The 16,939-nt window shown below is 33.1% G+C and overlaps 1 protein-coding gene across 1 annotated transcript; it reads right to left on the bottom strand.

The window, feature by feature from the left end:
* Nucleotides 1-3,403: 3,403 nt before the first annotated feature.
* Nucleotides 3,404-5,630, bottom strand: Der-2 (Derlin 2). The gene is made up of 5 exons (XM_073978465.1): nucleotides 5,354-5,630; nucleotides 5,197-5,275; nucleotides 4,552-4,908; nucleotides 4,331-4,494; nucleotides 3,404-4,277 (listed from the first exon to the last, which is right to left on the bottom strand). Exons 1-5 carry the CDS (start codon nucleotides 5,365-5,367, stop codon nucleotides 4,115-4,117), a joined length of 777 nt encoding a protein of 258 aa, XP_073834566.1. The 5' UTR covers nucleotides 5,368-5,630; the 3' UTR covers nucleotides 3,404-4,114.
* Between the last annotated feature and the right edge of the window lie 11,309 nt (nucleotides 5,631-16,939).

The following is a 16,939-nucleotide window of genomic DNA, read 5'->3' as shown; positions in this document are numbered from 1 at the left end:
TATTTAATTATCATAGCGATCATGAATACTCACGTAGGGAGCTTCTCACGAGTGAGTTGCAGCTCACTTCTCACGTCTCGACCTATCACAAATGACAAGGGAGGAGCGAAAAAAGTGAAGAGGGGTTCACAAGTTTGAAAATTGAAAATAGTGAACCCTTGAAAATATAATTTGCGTTACCATATCGTTATTTTATTTACAAATAATTTTGCAATAACTAAATTCGTAATTTTTTTAAAAAACATTACTTTATTTTAAATTAAATTAATATTTCTTAAACGAAAAATAATTTTTATCAACAATCCACTTTAAAAATACTTGGTAATTGATAAAAAATATTAAATGTTTGATATGTGGCAACATCTGTAACAGCTGTTTTTGTTTTGTTTTGACAGATACATACATACATATGTAAAAATTGTTTATTTACGCCCGAAGAATTTCTGCAATTTGCAAAAAAGTGAACAAAAACCGTTTAAAGGTCATTAAATGGCAAAAAGAAATGAAAATGTTTAATATTGCATTTTGAATGATGTGCGAAACGACAAACGCTGAGGAATACAAAGAAAACCAAGCAAAATTTTGTGGAAGTCGTTCCATGTGATGCCAATATCTCATTGGATCTTTTGTATTAGTTCAAATGAAGTTGTGAAAGATCCCATTTTCAGCATTTGGAAGGAATTTCAAGAATTGTAAATAAATACAATACGTGAAACATCCGATCTTTTCTCCAGCAATAGGACCATTCATATGAATGCTAAGTACAATTCGTGAAATTCGGATCCTATTCAACATTTGAACCAATTTCATGGATTTTAAATACAATTTCTCAATTTTCAAGAAGGTTAACCCTGCAAAAGGCTATATAATATAAACATGCCCTTTTTTATGAATTTAATCCTTCCTATTGTGGCTTGTTCGTGGAATATGCCATGCCAAGGTGGTTGTTAAGATACCATTCCACTGGGTTATTGAAGATGCCATCCAAAATGATTTGGATCTTTTAGGGGTTACAGTCTTGTAAAAAGAATGGGCGATGGTGGTAAAAAGGTGACATATAACTTGCACTCATGCTTGAATAGAATCTTTGGCATTGAATATTTTGCTGGGAACCTTAGCGAACAAAGAACAATACAAAGGCACTTAAAGAGTGGCCGCAAAGTTTGGAAGTACCTACAAAAAAAATTTAGAAAGGTGTTGCTCCTGATAGGATCCTCTTCCATTCCTGTTTTCACCATATGATTCTGAACCGCTTCCCATATCTAAAAAATTTTGGCCAACTTCAACTCCACCTCCAAATTACGCCAAACTCAATTGAGGTCTTCCTTGCTTCATTGATACACGGATGAACATGTATAGTTGCCAAAAGAATTTCTAATTGTTTTTTATTTGTTACCTTTAACGTAAAACACAAATAAATACAATTGATTATCATAGCAAAAGATTCGTTTCTTGTCGATTTTTTCTATAAAAAAAATGTCCATAGTTACATTTTTTTGTTCAACTCACCTTGATTTCTGTGGTGAGAGAAAATTGCCCCACATTCTCACTTTTTTGACATTTATGATAGCTACTTTCTCACGAACGTGAGTTTTGTTCTCCCTTATGATGTTTATAATAAGGGAGGAGGCGAGAGTGAGAAAACTCACGGTGAGATGATGTTCATGATTGGGCTGTATATTATTTTCATTCATCTTTATCTGTTTTTCCCACAATTTTGGTGTTTTCAGCAAATTTTTTTAATTTTTCTATTTTCAAAATTAACGAGAGAGAAACCTGCCAAAATAACTTTTTGGTATACAGACTTTCTGGCAGGAATTTGATTTTTGTTTCTTAATTTGTACGCGAATTTGAAACGATGGACAAGAAATGCAACTGCAATAAAAGAAAAGAGAAAATTTGCCATGATTTGAAAGTATACTAGTCGTTAAACCGTTTACTTTTTATTCATGTTTTGCAGTTTTTCTAAAAATGTTTGTGTTTTTAATGAATTTTAAATGTTATATTTTTTCTGTCATAATTAATTTATATCGATAAATTCTCTCATTTGTTAGTGATGGGACATATTTTATCGTCGTTCTTTAAATTGAACAATGTACACAAATCGTTGTTCCTTCTCAAAATTTTGCATGGGAAATTAAGTAATTGTATCGTAATTTGGGGTCGAACAACGAATAGAGAGCGAATTACCGCCAGTATGAACAAGGCATTAGGGTTGTGTTCTAGTGTTTTTCAGAACCTGTTCTACCTTCCTTATTGTACCATGATTGTGCTAACTTACATGATTCGTTTCCTTTGCGTTTGTTATTTTGTTAACGCAAGATATTTGCGCTTATCGCACGACACGCTTTCTTATTACAGAGTGCGGTGATACCAGATTTGCAAAAATTAGATGCGAAACGCATTAGAGAGTAGCATTACTTGATTCGGTACAATTTTTCTTACGCATCGCAATACAGAGTAACCCCCCTGGTTTACTTAGACAAGAATACAGGTGATCCTTCAAGCAATCCACTGCAGTGGATCCTCCTTAGATGCACACAAAAATACTAAAAGTTTCAAAAAATAAATTTCAACACCCGCAAAACATATAATAGCCCGTTTCCACGGTACGTCGTTCGTTCTCTATTCGTCGTTCGACCCTCAAATACGAATAAATTACTTGATTCCCCATACAAAATTCTGAGAACGAACGAAGATTTTTCTATGTTGTTCAAGTAGAAATACTCTCCGAACAACGATAAAATATGTCCCATCCCTAACAAATGAGAGAATTTATCGAAAATAATAATTATGACATGTCTAAATTCAAAATTGAAAAATTTGTTGAAAACACAAAAACTTTTAGAACAAAGGAAAAATATGAATGAAAATTAATGAACTAAACGTTTTATATAGATGCAGAAGGAAGATGGTTGTGTTTCCTTTTTAATTCCACACACATTTCTTGTCCATTAGTTCAAAATCGCGTAAAAAATCAGAAACAAAAAGGAAACAAATAACTGAAAGTCTGTATACACAAACATTGTTTTGACATGTCTCTCTCTCTCTCTTTAATTATGAAAATAGAAAAATATAAAAATATATTGAAAATAAAAATTATTCAGAATTTATGGAAAAAATGAATGAAATGTGTGTAGATAAATATAAAAGATACATTTGAAGGAAAGTCTACTGTTTTTCCTATTCATTTAATGTATATTTTATGTGTTTTCGGTTCAAATTTTCGTGAAAACAATGAAACAAATATGAAGGAAATTTTGTTTATGTTTCTGTTAATTACGAATGGTGTCGTGGAAACGGGTTATTTCGTGTACGTCGTTCGACAGGCGAACAACGTAATTGAAGCGCTCGTGTGAACATGACATAACACTGAATTTTAATATGACAAAGTAAAAATTAATTTTAAATTGTTACACATCACTTATTTAATATTCTCTGTATTTTATCGATTGCTTAAATATAACATTCAAAATCTGATGTTTTTAATCTCGTCTTATACGATTAAAATCATAAGTAATTGGAGTGGTAGATGAAATAGACAGACAGTTCACCTCATTGAGGTCCATTGAAATATCACCCTTAAGAATGGGAATTGAACCCAACACCTTCAGATAGCTAGTTTAAAATGCACCTAAATGTGTAACCCAATAATTCAGTTGTAAATTGGTTATAATTTTTCATTTATACTAGTTTCTTTAAATGTATACTCAATATATTGTAAGTTACTTACTAAAAAACAATACCAAAAGACGTATCTCACACAGAAAGGTATTCCTTATCTGTCTTAAAATATGATTTTGTCTTTGATTCTCTTGTAAACTTATTGAATTGTTACTTACGTCTTCTGGTGACGATATTTTAATATAAGTCGTGTAGCTACTTGCAAAGATGCCTTATGTATTACGTTAAAACCACACCAATCCTAAAATAAAGCTGTTGATTTTAAAATAGATATCAAATGCAACAACGACATGTCAATAACGACCGTCGCAATAAGGCTGAATAGATAATTAAAAAGATAAACTAGAATTAAATTCTTTATGTCTGCCCCTATTAAAAATAGTAAAAAACGACGGCGGGAAATTTGTTATTTACATATTCCAAGTTTATTCTAGTTCTGAGCTGGTCTCCTTGGATTTTCTGCTGCATCATCTACATCATCTTCGGGTGCTTGTTGTTCTTGGCCATCTTCTCCTCCCCAATTAAAGCCTCCTGGTCGATCTTCTGGTGGAGGCTGATAGTTACGGTCGATGTGCTCATTGAAAAGTACCTTCCTAAAATGACAAATGTTTAGACAAATACCAAGGAGATTCTCAAGAGGACTTACAGGAAAAAAGGTGTTTTTATAAACTTGTAACCATTTCGTTGGAATGGAAATACATCCTCCAAGAAATAATATATATGACCAACACCCATTCCAATGATGTCCACCCATATAGTATTTCCTAGGATCATAGAGCAACATAAGAGAACCCACGGCAAATACGGAGCCTGGAAGCAACATGTGTGTTACCCTTAAAATATTAAAACATTGTGAAGAACGTTTACCTGGAAGTTCATAACACCAAAGAAATTCATGCGAACAAAAGGATTTCGCCGTGACCACACGTATACCAACATTAATGTGAATGCCTGTCCCAAGAACAAAAGATTTACGAATAGCCCAAAAAATGTCATAAGGGCAGCACCAAACAGGAACATCATAACAAAATCCGAACTACGTCCACGGAACGAACCTTCTTCCAGCATGCGACAATAGCGGTATGTGAACACCATATTGAAGAAAAAGCTAATACCCACTGATCCAAAAAAGAGGAATGTCGTTGCCAAACGCCATATTTGTAATTTGTTCAGAATTAAGATAGGATTATAATACAGTTGTAGTGGCGACACCAAGTTCAAATGCTAAAAAACACAAATAAATGTTTTGTAGAAGTAAAGAAGCTACGACAGTAGTTTTTCTAATAGAGATAGCATTTCCCGAACACGTTTGAAGATAACATAACTGCTTTTGTGAATTAATGTCCAAACAAATTTACCGATTGTGTCGGGAAAACACAGTCTTCGGAAAGGAAAACCAACAGGAGTATACCTGTTGCAACATTTCATAAAATATCTTACTACATCCCCACGTAGATTAATCAAAGCTTGTATGGATGACGTGTCTATTTAGTATGATGTCCTACCACTTACCACAGCTAATGTAGTCATCACACATGCAGTGGTATAAAACCGCGTCACAGGAGGTATTTCCATATAAAATTGTCGTAATCTTGTAAAATGAAATTGTAAAAAAATGAAATTTTAATATTGATGTAAGGAAGAACTATTTTGTAGTGGGAAAACATACGTATTAAGCGCCATGGTTACAGCTCGCTCTTCCACTGGTGCCTCTTTAATGTTTAAAATGTTTGTCAGTTGTTGTAAGTTTCAACATCAATGGTTCCTTGGGAAGTTAACTAACTTCAACATTAATTAACAAGATAAGATTTTATATATATTCCAGTTTCCTTCCTTTGCTTGCTACAATATTTATATACAACGATGACAGTCTACAGTCAGGTTATTGTCATACACAGCTGATTTAATTCATGATAGTGTTTGTTGTGTTGAATCCCGTCAGAGATGTAACAAAACGTACTTTTTAATGAGAATGAGGAACATGGTGAAATAATAAGGTAGCATAAAGGTTTGTTTACACTCATGGTCCGAAATCCACTGGATTTCATTACATCCTGAAATACTCCCCTGTGGTAGAGCTGGCAAAAATCGATGGCACTATCGATAAAATCGATTATTTTTTAAAAATTAAATATCGATAGATAGTTTTGCTTATCGATTTTATCGGAACAAAAATCCCAGCCTAAAATTCATTGAAATAAATAAAAATTTCGCTGCTTTTCGGTTTTGTGTGTGAGAGAAAGTAATTCCGTAGTTACACGTACACATTTTTCGGAAAAGTAAAATGCATTTTTTTAATATTTTTATAAAATAAAAGCAATTGTTTATTCTACTTTGCATTTCTGTGAACTACTTGTGCAAAATGTCAGGAAAAGCATTGACATTTCCGCTATTTTTATCTCCAAATTAATGGTGTGTTAACGATAATATCGATAGCAATCGATATTTTAAAATATATTGAAAATATCTAAAGTGGGGTACACACGATCAGTTTTGACTGTCGATTTTTCGGAATTATCGATAACTGTCCAACCGTCCAGCAACCACAAAATATTTTGTGGTTGCCTGATGATTGACAAAAGTGAGCGGCCACACTGGCAAGCAACCGATTATTTGAGCAAAACTGACAGTCAAAACTGATCGTGTGTACCCCGCTTAATGTTGGCAATATCGATGGTTTGCCAGCTCTACCCTGTAGGCCTATTCTGTAATGTAATGTTCACACGAGCGTTTCAATTACGTTGTTCGCCTGTCGAACAACGTACACGAATTAACCCGTTTCCACGACACCATTCGTAATTAACAGAAACATAAATCAAATTTCCTTCATTTTTGTTTCCTTGTTTTCACGAAAATTTGAACCGAAAACACACAAAATATACATTAAGTCCCAATTTACATTAGGCGAGTTTACTTGCGGCAATTGTCAGTTTGATGGAGAGAGAGGTGAGGCATATGGTAACCCTTTGCCTCTCAGTCCCCTCTCTCACCTACAAACTGACAATTGCCGCAAGTAAACTCGCCTAATGTAAATTGGGACTAAATGAATAGGAAAGGCAATAGAAGCTTTGTTCCAGAACTAAAAAGTTTTTACACATTTAACACATTTTGAACATTTAGGAGGGTTGGCGTGTTTTGTTTGGGATTACGACTTCTATTTTGTTTTTCAAAATAGTCAGGCTTAATCCCATAGTCGTTGTTTTAATATTTTATTAAAACAACTTTAATTTATTAGTGGGAAAAAGAGCTAGCAATTGACACTTGGGTATAAAAAGTTTCTTTGCCGTATGTTTTTTGAGACGAATTCAATTTACAACAACTTCTTTTGACGTTTCAAATTCGATCAGATGGGCTGATGCATCTACCTTGGTAATTGCGCTATGAACAAAAATCAGCGGACTGCCATTAGATCCTTCAAAGGTATATCTAATACCCTGGTTACACCTAACCGGATTAACGCAGTGGGTTTGGGTTTCAAATGTCAATTCCATTTGCAAATGTCAAATAAATCCCTATAAAGTGGGTTAACCCGGCAAAAAGCTCTAGTGTAACCGTGCTATAAATGCAATCAGATTTGTACTGGGTTTATTAAATTTAGTTGAGGATTTATGGCTAGTCTAAATAAGCTATTATACGCGGTTACACTTAACCGCATTAACCCAGTGGGTTTGGGTTTCAAATGTCAATTCCATAGCGCAAACGTCAAATAAATCCTCACGAAGTGGGTTAAAAGCCCATTTAGATATGACTTCATTAGCCGGATTTAGCACATTATCAGGGGCTGGATTCTTGTTCTATGAAAATTTAAAATGAAAAATATTTTCTTTGTAAAATTTTTTATTTGACATTTATTTCCTTTATAAAAGTTTTCATTTCAAATTTTCATAGAACAAGAATTGAGCCCCAGGTTTTATTTGCTAAATCCATCCAAAATCTACCAGATTTCCCATACAAAAATAAATCCTAGTATTGAGTAGATTTGTTTTAAATCTGGCATAAATCCTCGTATACAACTCTGTTTTTGCAACATGTTGCTAGAAAATAGAAAAAGTTGCAAGCTGACACAAGAAACAAGGTAGATGCATCGATGAATTGTTACACTAAAAATAATTTAACATGTAAACATTTGTAAACTAGGCGAAAAAATTAAATTTGTTTTGATATACAAAGTTGACCATATTTATAATATTTACGATGTCTAAACGATAAAATAATTCGTGTATTTATATTAGATGGGTAAACTGCAATAAAATAATTCTTTATTTGCTCTTTAGTGCTATGAACAAAAATCAGGTGCCTGCCATTTAAATCCTCCAAAATGTATATCTAAATGCAATGAGATTTGTACTGGTTTTATTAAATCCAGTCGAGGATTTGTGGCTAGTTTAAATGAGCTATAACACGGCAAAAAGCTCTAGTGTAACCGTGCTATTACGGCGAAGGTCATTTTATAGTGATATTTGAATGAATTTTCTTTCGAGTTGAGCTGGCTGTTATGACACAATTTTAATGTTATATTAAGTTTCCATTTACATTTACGAAATCGAGCGGATTTCGTCTTTCAATTACTTTGTGTATACGTCAAATGAAATCTGATCGAGTGGATTTCGTAAATGTAAGCCTAGCATTAATCGATTTTTGTCGGTAACAGGTATGTCTTCATTAAGCGGATTTAGCACATTATCAGATTTTATTTGCTAAATCCCGCCAAAATCTACCAGATTTCCCATACAAAAATAAATCTTCGTATTGAGTGGATTTGTTTTTAATCTGGCATAAATCCTCGTATACAACTCTGTTTTTTGTAACATGTTGCTAGAAAATACAAAAAGTTGCAAGCTGACACAGGAAACAAGGTAGATGCATCGGTGAATTGCTACACTAAAAATAATTTGAAATGTAAAAATTTGTAATGGGTACTTTACACGATATGTTTTTTTACATATGGGTTGTCACTTTGCATATACATTTTGTATCTAAAAAGTGACAACCCATATATAAAAAACATGTCGTGTAAAGTACCCATAAACAAGGCGGAAAAAATTAAATTTGTTTTGATGTACAAAGTTGATTTTAATCAACCAAGACTTATATTTACGATGTATAAACGATAAAATATATAGAAGGTAGGTAGAGACATAGTCAGATTGCCGTACAAAATACACCTGATGAGCGCTTCTCACCAAAGTGCGAAACATGTGGTGTGTCTTTTTACTTACTAAATGTTGCTGAAACATTTTTTTCAGCAACTTTTCCTTTATACAACTGTCAAAATCTGCAACATTAGTAATAATTATTACTAATTATCACGTAAAAAGCTATGTAGTGTAGTGGTTTGTGATGACAATTTCTCTGACATTCTTTTTCATTTACAAAACCTTCTGATGAATCAGCTCGTCTCGAAAGAGAAAAATAACAAAAATTAAAACTTATAATCATCATCGCCTTAACAGGTAAACATACAGTTTTCCAAGGAAATGTTTTCAAACTCAGAAAACGAACACTTTTCATGCATTAATTAGTAAAAATGACAAACACTTGTGATAAACATGTCGGGTTTTTTACAAAAATTAATTGGTTGACCTTTTTAAGACCAAACTGAAAGGATAAATAAAAAATTACCCCACTTAGTTCAACAATAATAACCAAAAGAATAATTAACATGTAATGCAAGGTGCCAAGACGTCTTAGTTTTTAGATATTCTCGGCTTGAGACCTATAGGACATTGTTTACATGCAATGTGATCTTGAACGAAGTGGGTTAATTTGTTATTTATCCATTCAATTTGTTCTCAAATAAGTCGACCAACTATTTTTTGCAAAAAACCCGACATTTTTATCACAATTATTTGTTTTTTTTTTTACTAATTAATGCATGAAAAGTGTTCGTTTTCTCAGTTTGAAAACATTTCCTTGGCAAACTGTAAATAAAGCAAGCCGAGCCTGGCTTAACAAAACGTTCCAACACAAAAATTTCAACCAAATGGTTGTTGTTGTTGCGTTCTAAAAATAAACACATGCCAAAAACTAGTACAGTTAAATGTGACTACATGTGGGAGACAATTGCAGCTGTGTGGAAATAAAGTCCGTCCTGCCAGTGTTGCCAGTATTGGGGATTTGTCTCCAAAATGGGAATTTTTTTTACAAAATGGGAATGAAAAATTTGAATTGGGGATTTGATGGGGGAAATAAGCTCAAAAATTGGGGATTTTATGGGTATTTTTTTCTGCTTTGAAATATCTGTTACATTACGCATTTTATGAATGAAGCTGATTTTACTGCAAAAAATCATCAATGAACAAATAGGTAATAAATAAATAAAACTTTATTTGGTCTTCTTGTCCCCTAAAAAATGAATATTCTTAATATTAGTCCAAATTTACATTGGGCGAGTTTACTTGCGGCAATTGTCATTTTGTAGGAGAGAGAGATGAGGCATACGGTAACCCTTTGCCTCTCAGCAATCCAGATGAGATTTCATTTGACGTTTGAGCTATGGATTTGACAGTTGAAATCGAGTGGATTTCGTAAATGTAAACTTAGCATTAGTAAAAAGTTGTATATTCTTGCAGGTTCTGGAACAGAGCAATAGTGTACCGCTCCGAGTACCGTATCACTAAAATATTTTTAGCGTTAGTGTTCCGGAACACACACACTAAAAAATATTTTAGTGATACTGTTCCGGTGCACAACGATAAACGTAGTGTACCACATTTTGATTTTGGTACACTACAAACGTTGGGTACCGCAGTCGGAGCACTAAAAATCGTATTGCTCCGCAGTCGGAACACTAAAAATCGTAGTGCTCCGCAGTCGGAACACAAAAAATCGTAGTGTTCCGCAGTCGGAGCACTAAAAAATCGTTGTGTACCACATATCCACATATCGGAACACTACAAAATAACGTAATGATAATGTACAACACACGAGTTTATTATGATTTGCGAGGAAAATTAAATATTTATAATTTTTGAGATAAGTACAAATTAAGACATAAAAACACAGATACACCTGTTAAATCCATGTATATATACATATGTATACATATTAATTAATAACGTTGGGAACTTGGGAAAATATGAACAAATTGATTCGGTTGTTGTACAATGGCGCACTAAAAATTGTAGTGTTCTGACTGTGGATACATAAAAATACCACACATGAGTTTATTATGATTTGTGAGGAGAAATAAATATTTTATAATTTTTTTTTAATAAATACATATGTATTACGAAATAAAATATAATAAAACACGCCTGATTTGAGATTTGGATAATGGATCAATGAAAATCGTAGTGTTCGGCTGCGGAGCAGTAAAAATTGTAGTGTTCCGACTGCCGGATAACTAAAAACAGTAATGTACCACGTGCAGAACAATGAGGTAATGTACCACACATGAGTTTATTATGATTCCTGAAGAAAATTTAATATTTTATAATTTTTTTAATTAAAACAAATTAAGAAATAATACTGTTCTACGTTTAGGTAATAATCTGTTTATTGTGATTTGTGAGGAAAATTAAATATTTGATGGCTTTTGGGACAAGTAAAAACTTTTTGCATTTTTTGTAAATATCAAAAATACCACCACATAGCCGTGTAGAGCATGAAAAAAATATTATGAAATAAGGTGTAATTTTTTCTCTATCGCGAAAAAAGTTTCCGCACCAAATGCATTGAAGTTCAGTAATGCATTTTTTAATTTTATTTGTTATAACAACATATTTGCTTTTCATTAAAATTTTTATTTTTTTGTAATCTAATTTAAAATCATTATCAAACCATTCTGGACCAATTTGTTCTCAAATTGCGCCATTTCGGAGCATATTAGGAACTTTTGACACTATTGCAATTTTTGGTTTTTATACCCTACACCACACAGTGGTAAGGGGTATTATGTCTTTGTGCATTTGTATGTAACATACAAAAGGAAACGAAATAGACCCATAGTTCCTTTTGGGGATATATATATATAATCACTTTCTGAGTCGATTTATGCATGTCCGTCCGCCTGTCCGTCTGCCCATGTATTTTTGTTCGCAACGTACAGGTCGCATTTTTTGTCCGATTCAGCTGAAAATTGGGGACTACAACTTTTTTAGCCATAGGAAGAACGCTATTGCTTTTGGTGAAAATCGGTTCAGATTTGGATATAGCTCCCATATATATTTTCGCCCGATTTCACATATTTGCTGCACCAAACACGCTATATATGTCCGATTTCGACGAATGTGTGACTGAATTTGGTCTAAAAATAAATGTGCCAAATTATATCAAAATCGGTTCAGATTTGGATATAGCTCCTATATATATGTTCGCCCGATTTCACGTATGTGCTGCACCAATCACGCTATATACATACGTCCGATTTTAATCAAATTTGGAATGTTTGACTGAATTTGGTCTAGAAATAAGTGTGCCAAATTATATAGAAATCGGTTCAGATTTGGATATAGCTCCCATATATATTTTCGGCCGATTTCACGTATTTTCTGCACCAAACACGCTATATATTTCCGATTTCGATGAAATTTTGAATGTGTGACTGAATTCAGTCTAGAAATAAATGTGCCAAATTATATCGAAATCGGTTCAGATTTGGATATAGCACCCATATATATTTTCGGCCGATTTCGCGTATTTGCTGCTCCAAACACGCTATATAAGTCCGATTTCAATGATATTTGGAATGTGTGACTGAATTCGGTCTGGAAATAAATGTGCCAAATTATGTCAAAATCGGTTTAGATCTGAATATAGCTCCGATTTATATTTTACATATTCACAGTGGTGTAGGGTATCATATAGTCGGCCCCGCCCGACTTTGATCCTTTCCTTACTGGTTCTTTATAAACTCGTGAATTTTATGTTTATATTTATTGTACCTATCGGACAAGAGAATATGGTGCCATTTGCAACAAATTCGCGAATGTTACAGACCGTTTTAATGACTTTGCCTGTGAAAATTGTATTTATTTTCTATTCATATTTTATTCAAACAAAGCTATTTTAAAATTTTATGTAGAAAAAATATCAAAAGGGTTTTAGTAATAACGGTCGGTGCGGAAACTTTTTTCACCGAATCGATCTTAGAAACGCGTTTTCATTATTAGGACAAAATTCCCCACATGGTACTGGTGTTGTATTTTTGTTAAAAACAAATACGATTCTCACAGGCAAAGTCAACAAAAACAACCTGTAACTTTCGCGAATTCGTTGCAAATGACCCCATATTCCCTTGACCGTTAGGTACAAAAAATATAAACATAAAATTCACGAGTTTATAAAGAAAAACCAAAAATTGCGATAACGTCAAAAGTTCCTAATATGCTCCGAAATGGCGCGATTTGAGAACAAATTGGTCCAGAACGGTTTGATAATGATTTTAATTTAGATTACAAAAAAATAAAAATTTTAATGAAAAGCAAATATGTTGCATAATAGTCCGGTCAAAATAGACATGCGTATAAGGGGGAAATAACAAAAATTCGCACAAAGCTGAATTTTGGTGGAGAGCTAGGGTTGGCCATTAGAAGCAACGTCCTAAAAGTCCCCATCGATCCCATGTGTGAAAAACAAGTTATTCGGGGTCAAAGGTCATTTTTGGAGGCATTATTCAGTTTTTTTAATCTTTCTCAAAAACGGTAATACTTAGCAAAAGTATTGTAGATTCAATAATTGTCTACAAGATTGGTCCTTATGATTCTTAAAAAAGACTTACCATTTTCGAGATATCTCGATCTAAAGGCCAAATAAAAAATTAGCCGAGTAAGTACATTATGAGGCGAACCGGTTAAAGTAACGACACTATGTGTTAGATACTTCCGTAAGCTTTCAAACGATATCCACTTTGCAGTAATCGGTTCAGTAGAACCGGGTCTAACCCGGTTTTTAAATTTGGCTTTTCGGGTCTAATAACCGGCGAACCGGATCCGCAACCGTTGAAAATTATAAATTTCCGTAATCAGCGCAACAAACCCTACCTTCGGACAAAACTTGAAAAAAATCGGAGAGTTTTCGTTGGGGTCGTTCCCGTTGGGCTTTCGATTATACATGTGGGTTAAATGGGCTATTTTTGTATGAAATGACTCTAACATTGAATAACTCTACTAAACACATTCCGATTTTGTTGAAATTTTTTTTGGAAGATAGCTATAATTTCGCTCTTCAAGAAAATATATATATTTTTGGGGGACCGACCCGATTACTTCGCTTATTTTAGCCGGTTCGTCTGAATATGTGCATATTTCCCTTATAAGTGCATAAAAATCATGTGTTTTTTAGAGCAGCTATATCTCAAGAATGGTTCCTTCTAAGAAAAAAATTGTAAGGGTCAAACTTGTAGATAATTTTTCTGTCTACAATATTTACTTTAGTCACTTTTTGATTAGATCAACCGTTTTCAAAAAATAAATTCGAAAACCTAAAAACCCTTAAATTTTGACCTTTGACCCTGAATAATTCTTTTGCACACATGGGATCGATGGGGACTTTTAGGACGTTGCTTCTAATGGCAAACCCTAGCTCTCCACCAAAATTCAGCTTTGTGGGAATTTTTGCTATTTCAATGTCTATTTTGACCGGACTATAACAGATAAAATTAAAAAATGCATTAGTCGATGGTCAGACTAGCATGATTTCAACATGGCGACGTCAAGTTTATTGGCGAGGGGTATGAAGTAGTGAAACCCATGTACATAGTTTTCTGTGTTTGTTGTGTTGCCTCTTCTTGTCATTCGTTGCAAGATTTTTTCTTCCATTTTCTTTCATTTTTATTTTCTCAAGCAAACGTTAACAACTAAACAAGCATAAAAAGATTTAATAAAACTATTTAATTAACGAAATTGTGAAAATGTAACTGCTATTATTAATTTAATTATTAATGTTAATTACTTTGTGTTGTTTTTTTAGTTTATTTATGTTTGTTTTGTTTTTATTGGTATGAGGAACACAACAAACGCGAATGGTAAAATAAAGAGGACACGCAAAATCTTAAATTTCACGTTAACGTGTGTGGACACTAACGAAACTTGAAAAGAAACTTTAACGAAACTGGTTTCAAGAAACCTTGCTAGTCTGACCATCGACTTACTGAACTTCAATGCATTTGGTGCGGAAACTTTTTTTGCGATAGAGAAAAATTGACACCGTTTTTCATAATAGTTTTCCATGCTCTACACGGCTATGTGGTGGTATTTTTTTGGTTATAGCCCTAATGAGCATGTTATATCCATGTACTTAAATTAGTTACAAAATTTTAAAAATAAAATATGACAAAATGTATGTGGTACACATTTTTATAAAACACTATTTATTACATTTTTTGTTAAATATGATCAAAAATATTACACGTTACTGTGGTTGCAAATTTAGGCGCTCAGTATGTATGTAACAGAATAACAATACTTAGTGTCATACAGATGTACATTTTCGTAGAAAAATTGTCTTGATCTTCATGAATTACATAAATTTTGTAATGTGAACAATGCACACTGGTCCCAACCTGCGACAAAAATCGATATCAGCAAATCTCTGCGACAATTCAGCAAATTGTCTCTAAACATATCATATTTTAATATTCCAGCACTGTTTTTGTAATTTATAACGGTATTTAAGAAAACAAAACAGAAGAAGTTGACATTTACGTATTATCTCTTAAAAACTTTAAAAACATCAGTAAGGTTGTGACTTCTTACAAGGCAATATTATTTTTGATACATGTATGATGCTACATATAATATGAAAAACAAGTAAAAATATAAAGTTCGACCGAACTTTATTATATCCCCTACCATGAAATACATATTCTGACCTTAAATGGAATAATTTGTTTCCTGTCCTGTCCACGATATCAGTCGGAGACGTTTTTTGACCACTAAGAACTCGAAATAGCAAATTATAACCAATTCGAACTGAAAATGTAGATAAAAACATCAAAATAACTGAAATAGGGAGGTACCGTAATATGAGGGCTATACCGAAACCTGGAGCTAAGACCACCATTTTTGGCGCAGAAGGTTTTTGATCATTGAGAACTCCAAACGGCAAATTATAACCAATTCGGGCCGAAAAAGTTGATACAAGCTTCAAAATACCAGAAATCGGGTGGTCGAAGGTCACACTAGAGTGGTTTCATTGAAACTTTTAGGTATTTATAGATCGAGTTCCCCACTACAGCAACTTTATGATATCACTCTACTGTGAAACTCGACCTAGGAACCCTTGTTTTCATGAAATTGTTTCAATGAAACACTCTAGTGTGACCAATATTCATCAATAAACTGCGCGGATTTTCCGCCATTAGGGAAATTGTACTTGGTGATGTTTGTACATCAAGGAATATTCCTCAATGAATGTGCCCCAGAGGACTCTTATTTAAATTTTTGGATGAAATATTTATATATTATGAAAACAAAAATGAACATTATTATGCCACTAACATTTGGGCACATTTGCATGTAAAATGCCTATCAAAAAATCTAACAATTCCACACAGATCATAAAAACCATATGTGTGGTTCATTACCTTTACGTTATATGTTACGTGTTGCGACCCGCGGAACACTACAATTTTTAGTGCGTCATTGTACAACAACCAGATGATTTATTTTTTCAAATTTTCTACTAAATCTCTCAACTTTTGTAACTAATTTAAAACAAGTGCGTTTTTTACATATTTTTATTTTTAATTTTTACTCGTCCCACAAGCCATAAAATATTAAAATATTAAAGATCCGGCAGTCGGAACACTACAATTTTTAGTGCTCCGTATTTGAACACTACGATTTTTAGTGCTCTACAGTCGCACAGTACAATTTTTAGTGCTCCATTGTGCAAAAACCAGTGAGATGGTTTTAACATTTTCTACTAATTTTTAATTCTTAATTTGTATTTAGTAAAAAAAAAAAACATAAAATATTAAATTTTCCTCACAAATCATAATAAACTCATGTGTGGTACATTACGTTATTGTTTTGCACGTGGTACACTACGATTTTTAGTTGTCCGACAGTCGGAACACTACGATTTTTAGTGCTCCCGCAGTCGGAACAATACTATTTTTAGTGCTCCACGGTCGAACATTACGATTTTTAGTGCTTCATTGTCCAAAAATCAAATCAGATGTTTTACACATTTTCTTCTAATTTTTATTTATTAATATGTATTTATTTATCCTAAAAATATAAAATATTCAATTTTCCTCACAAATCATAATAAACAGACGATCACCTTAACGTTATTTTTAGCGTTTCGG

The sequence above is a fragment of the Musca autumnalis genome, unplaced genomic scaffold, assembly GCF_047663935.1.
Source record: "Musca autumnalis isolate F117 unplaced genomic scaffold, ASM4766393v1 scaffold_3, whole genome shotgun sequence".
Taxonomy (NCBI): Eukaryota; Metazoa; Arthropoda; class Insecta; order Diptera; family Muscidae; genus Musca; species Musca autumnalis.
Note: the sequence above shows the minus strand (reverse complement) of the source record. Positions and strands in the feature narration are given on the sequence as shown.

What these genes read in the sequence shown, in the direction of transcription:
- Der-2 (XM_073978465.1), bottom strand. An exon ending in TGATGACTACATTAGCTGTG is followed by an intron (nt 4,909 to 5,196) that starts GTAAGTGGTAGG and finishes TGTGTTTTTTAG; the next exon opens with CATTTGAACTTGGTGTCGCC. An exon ending in TTGGTGTTATGAACTTCCAG is followed by an intron (nt 4,495 to 4,551) that starts GTAAACGTTCTT and finishes TGTTGCTTCCAG; the next exon opens with GCTCCGTATTTGCCGTGGGT.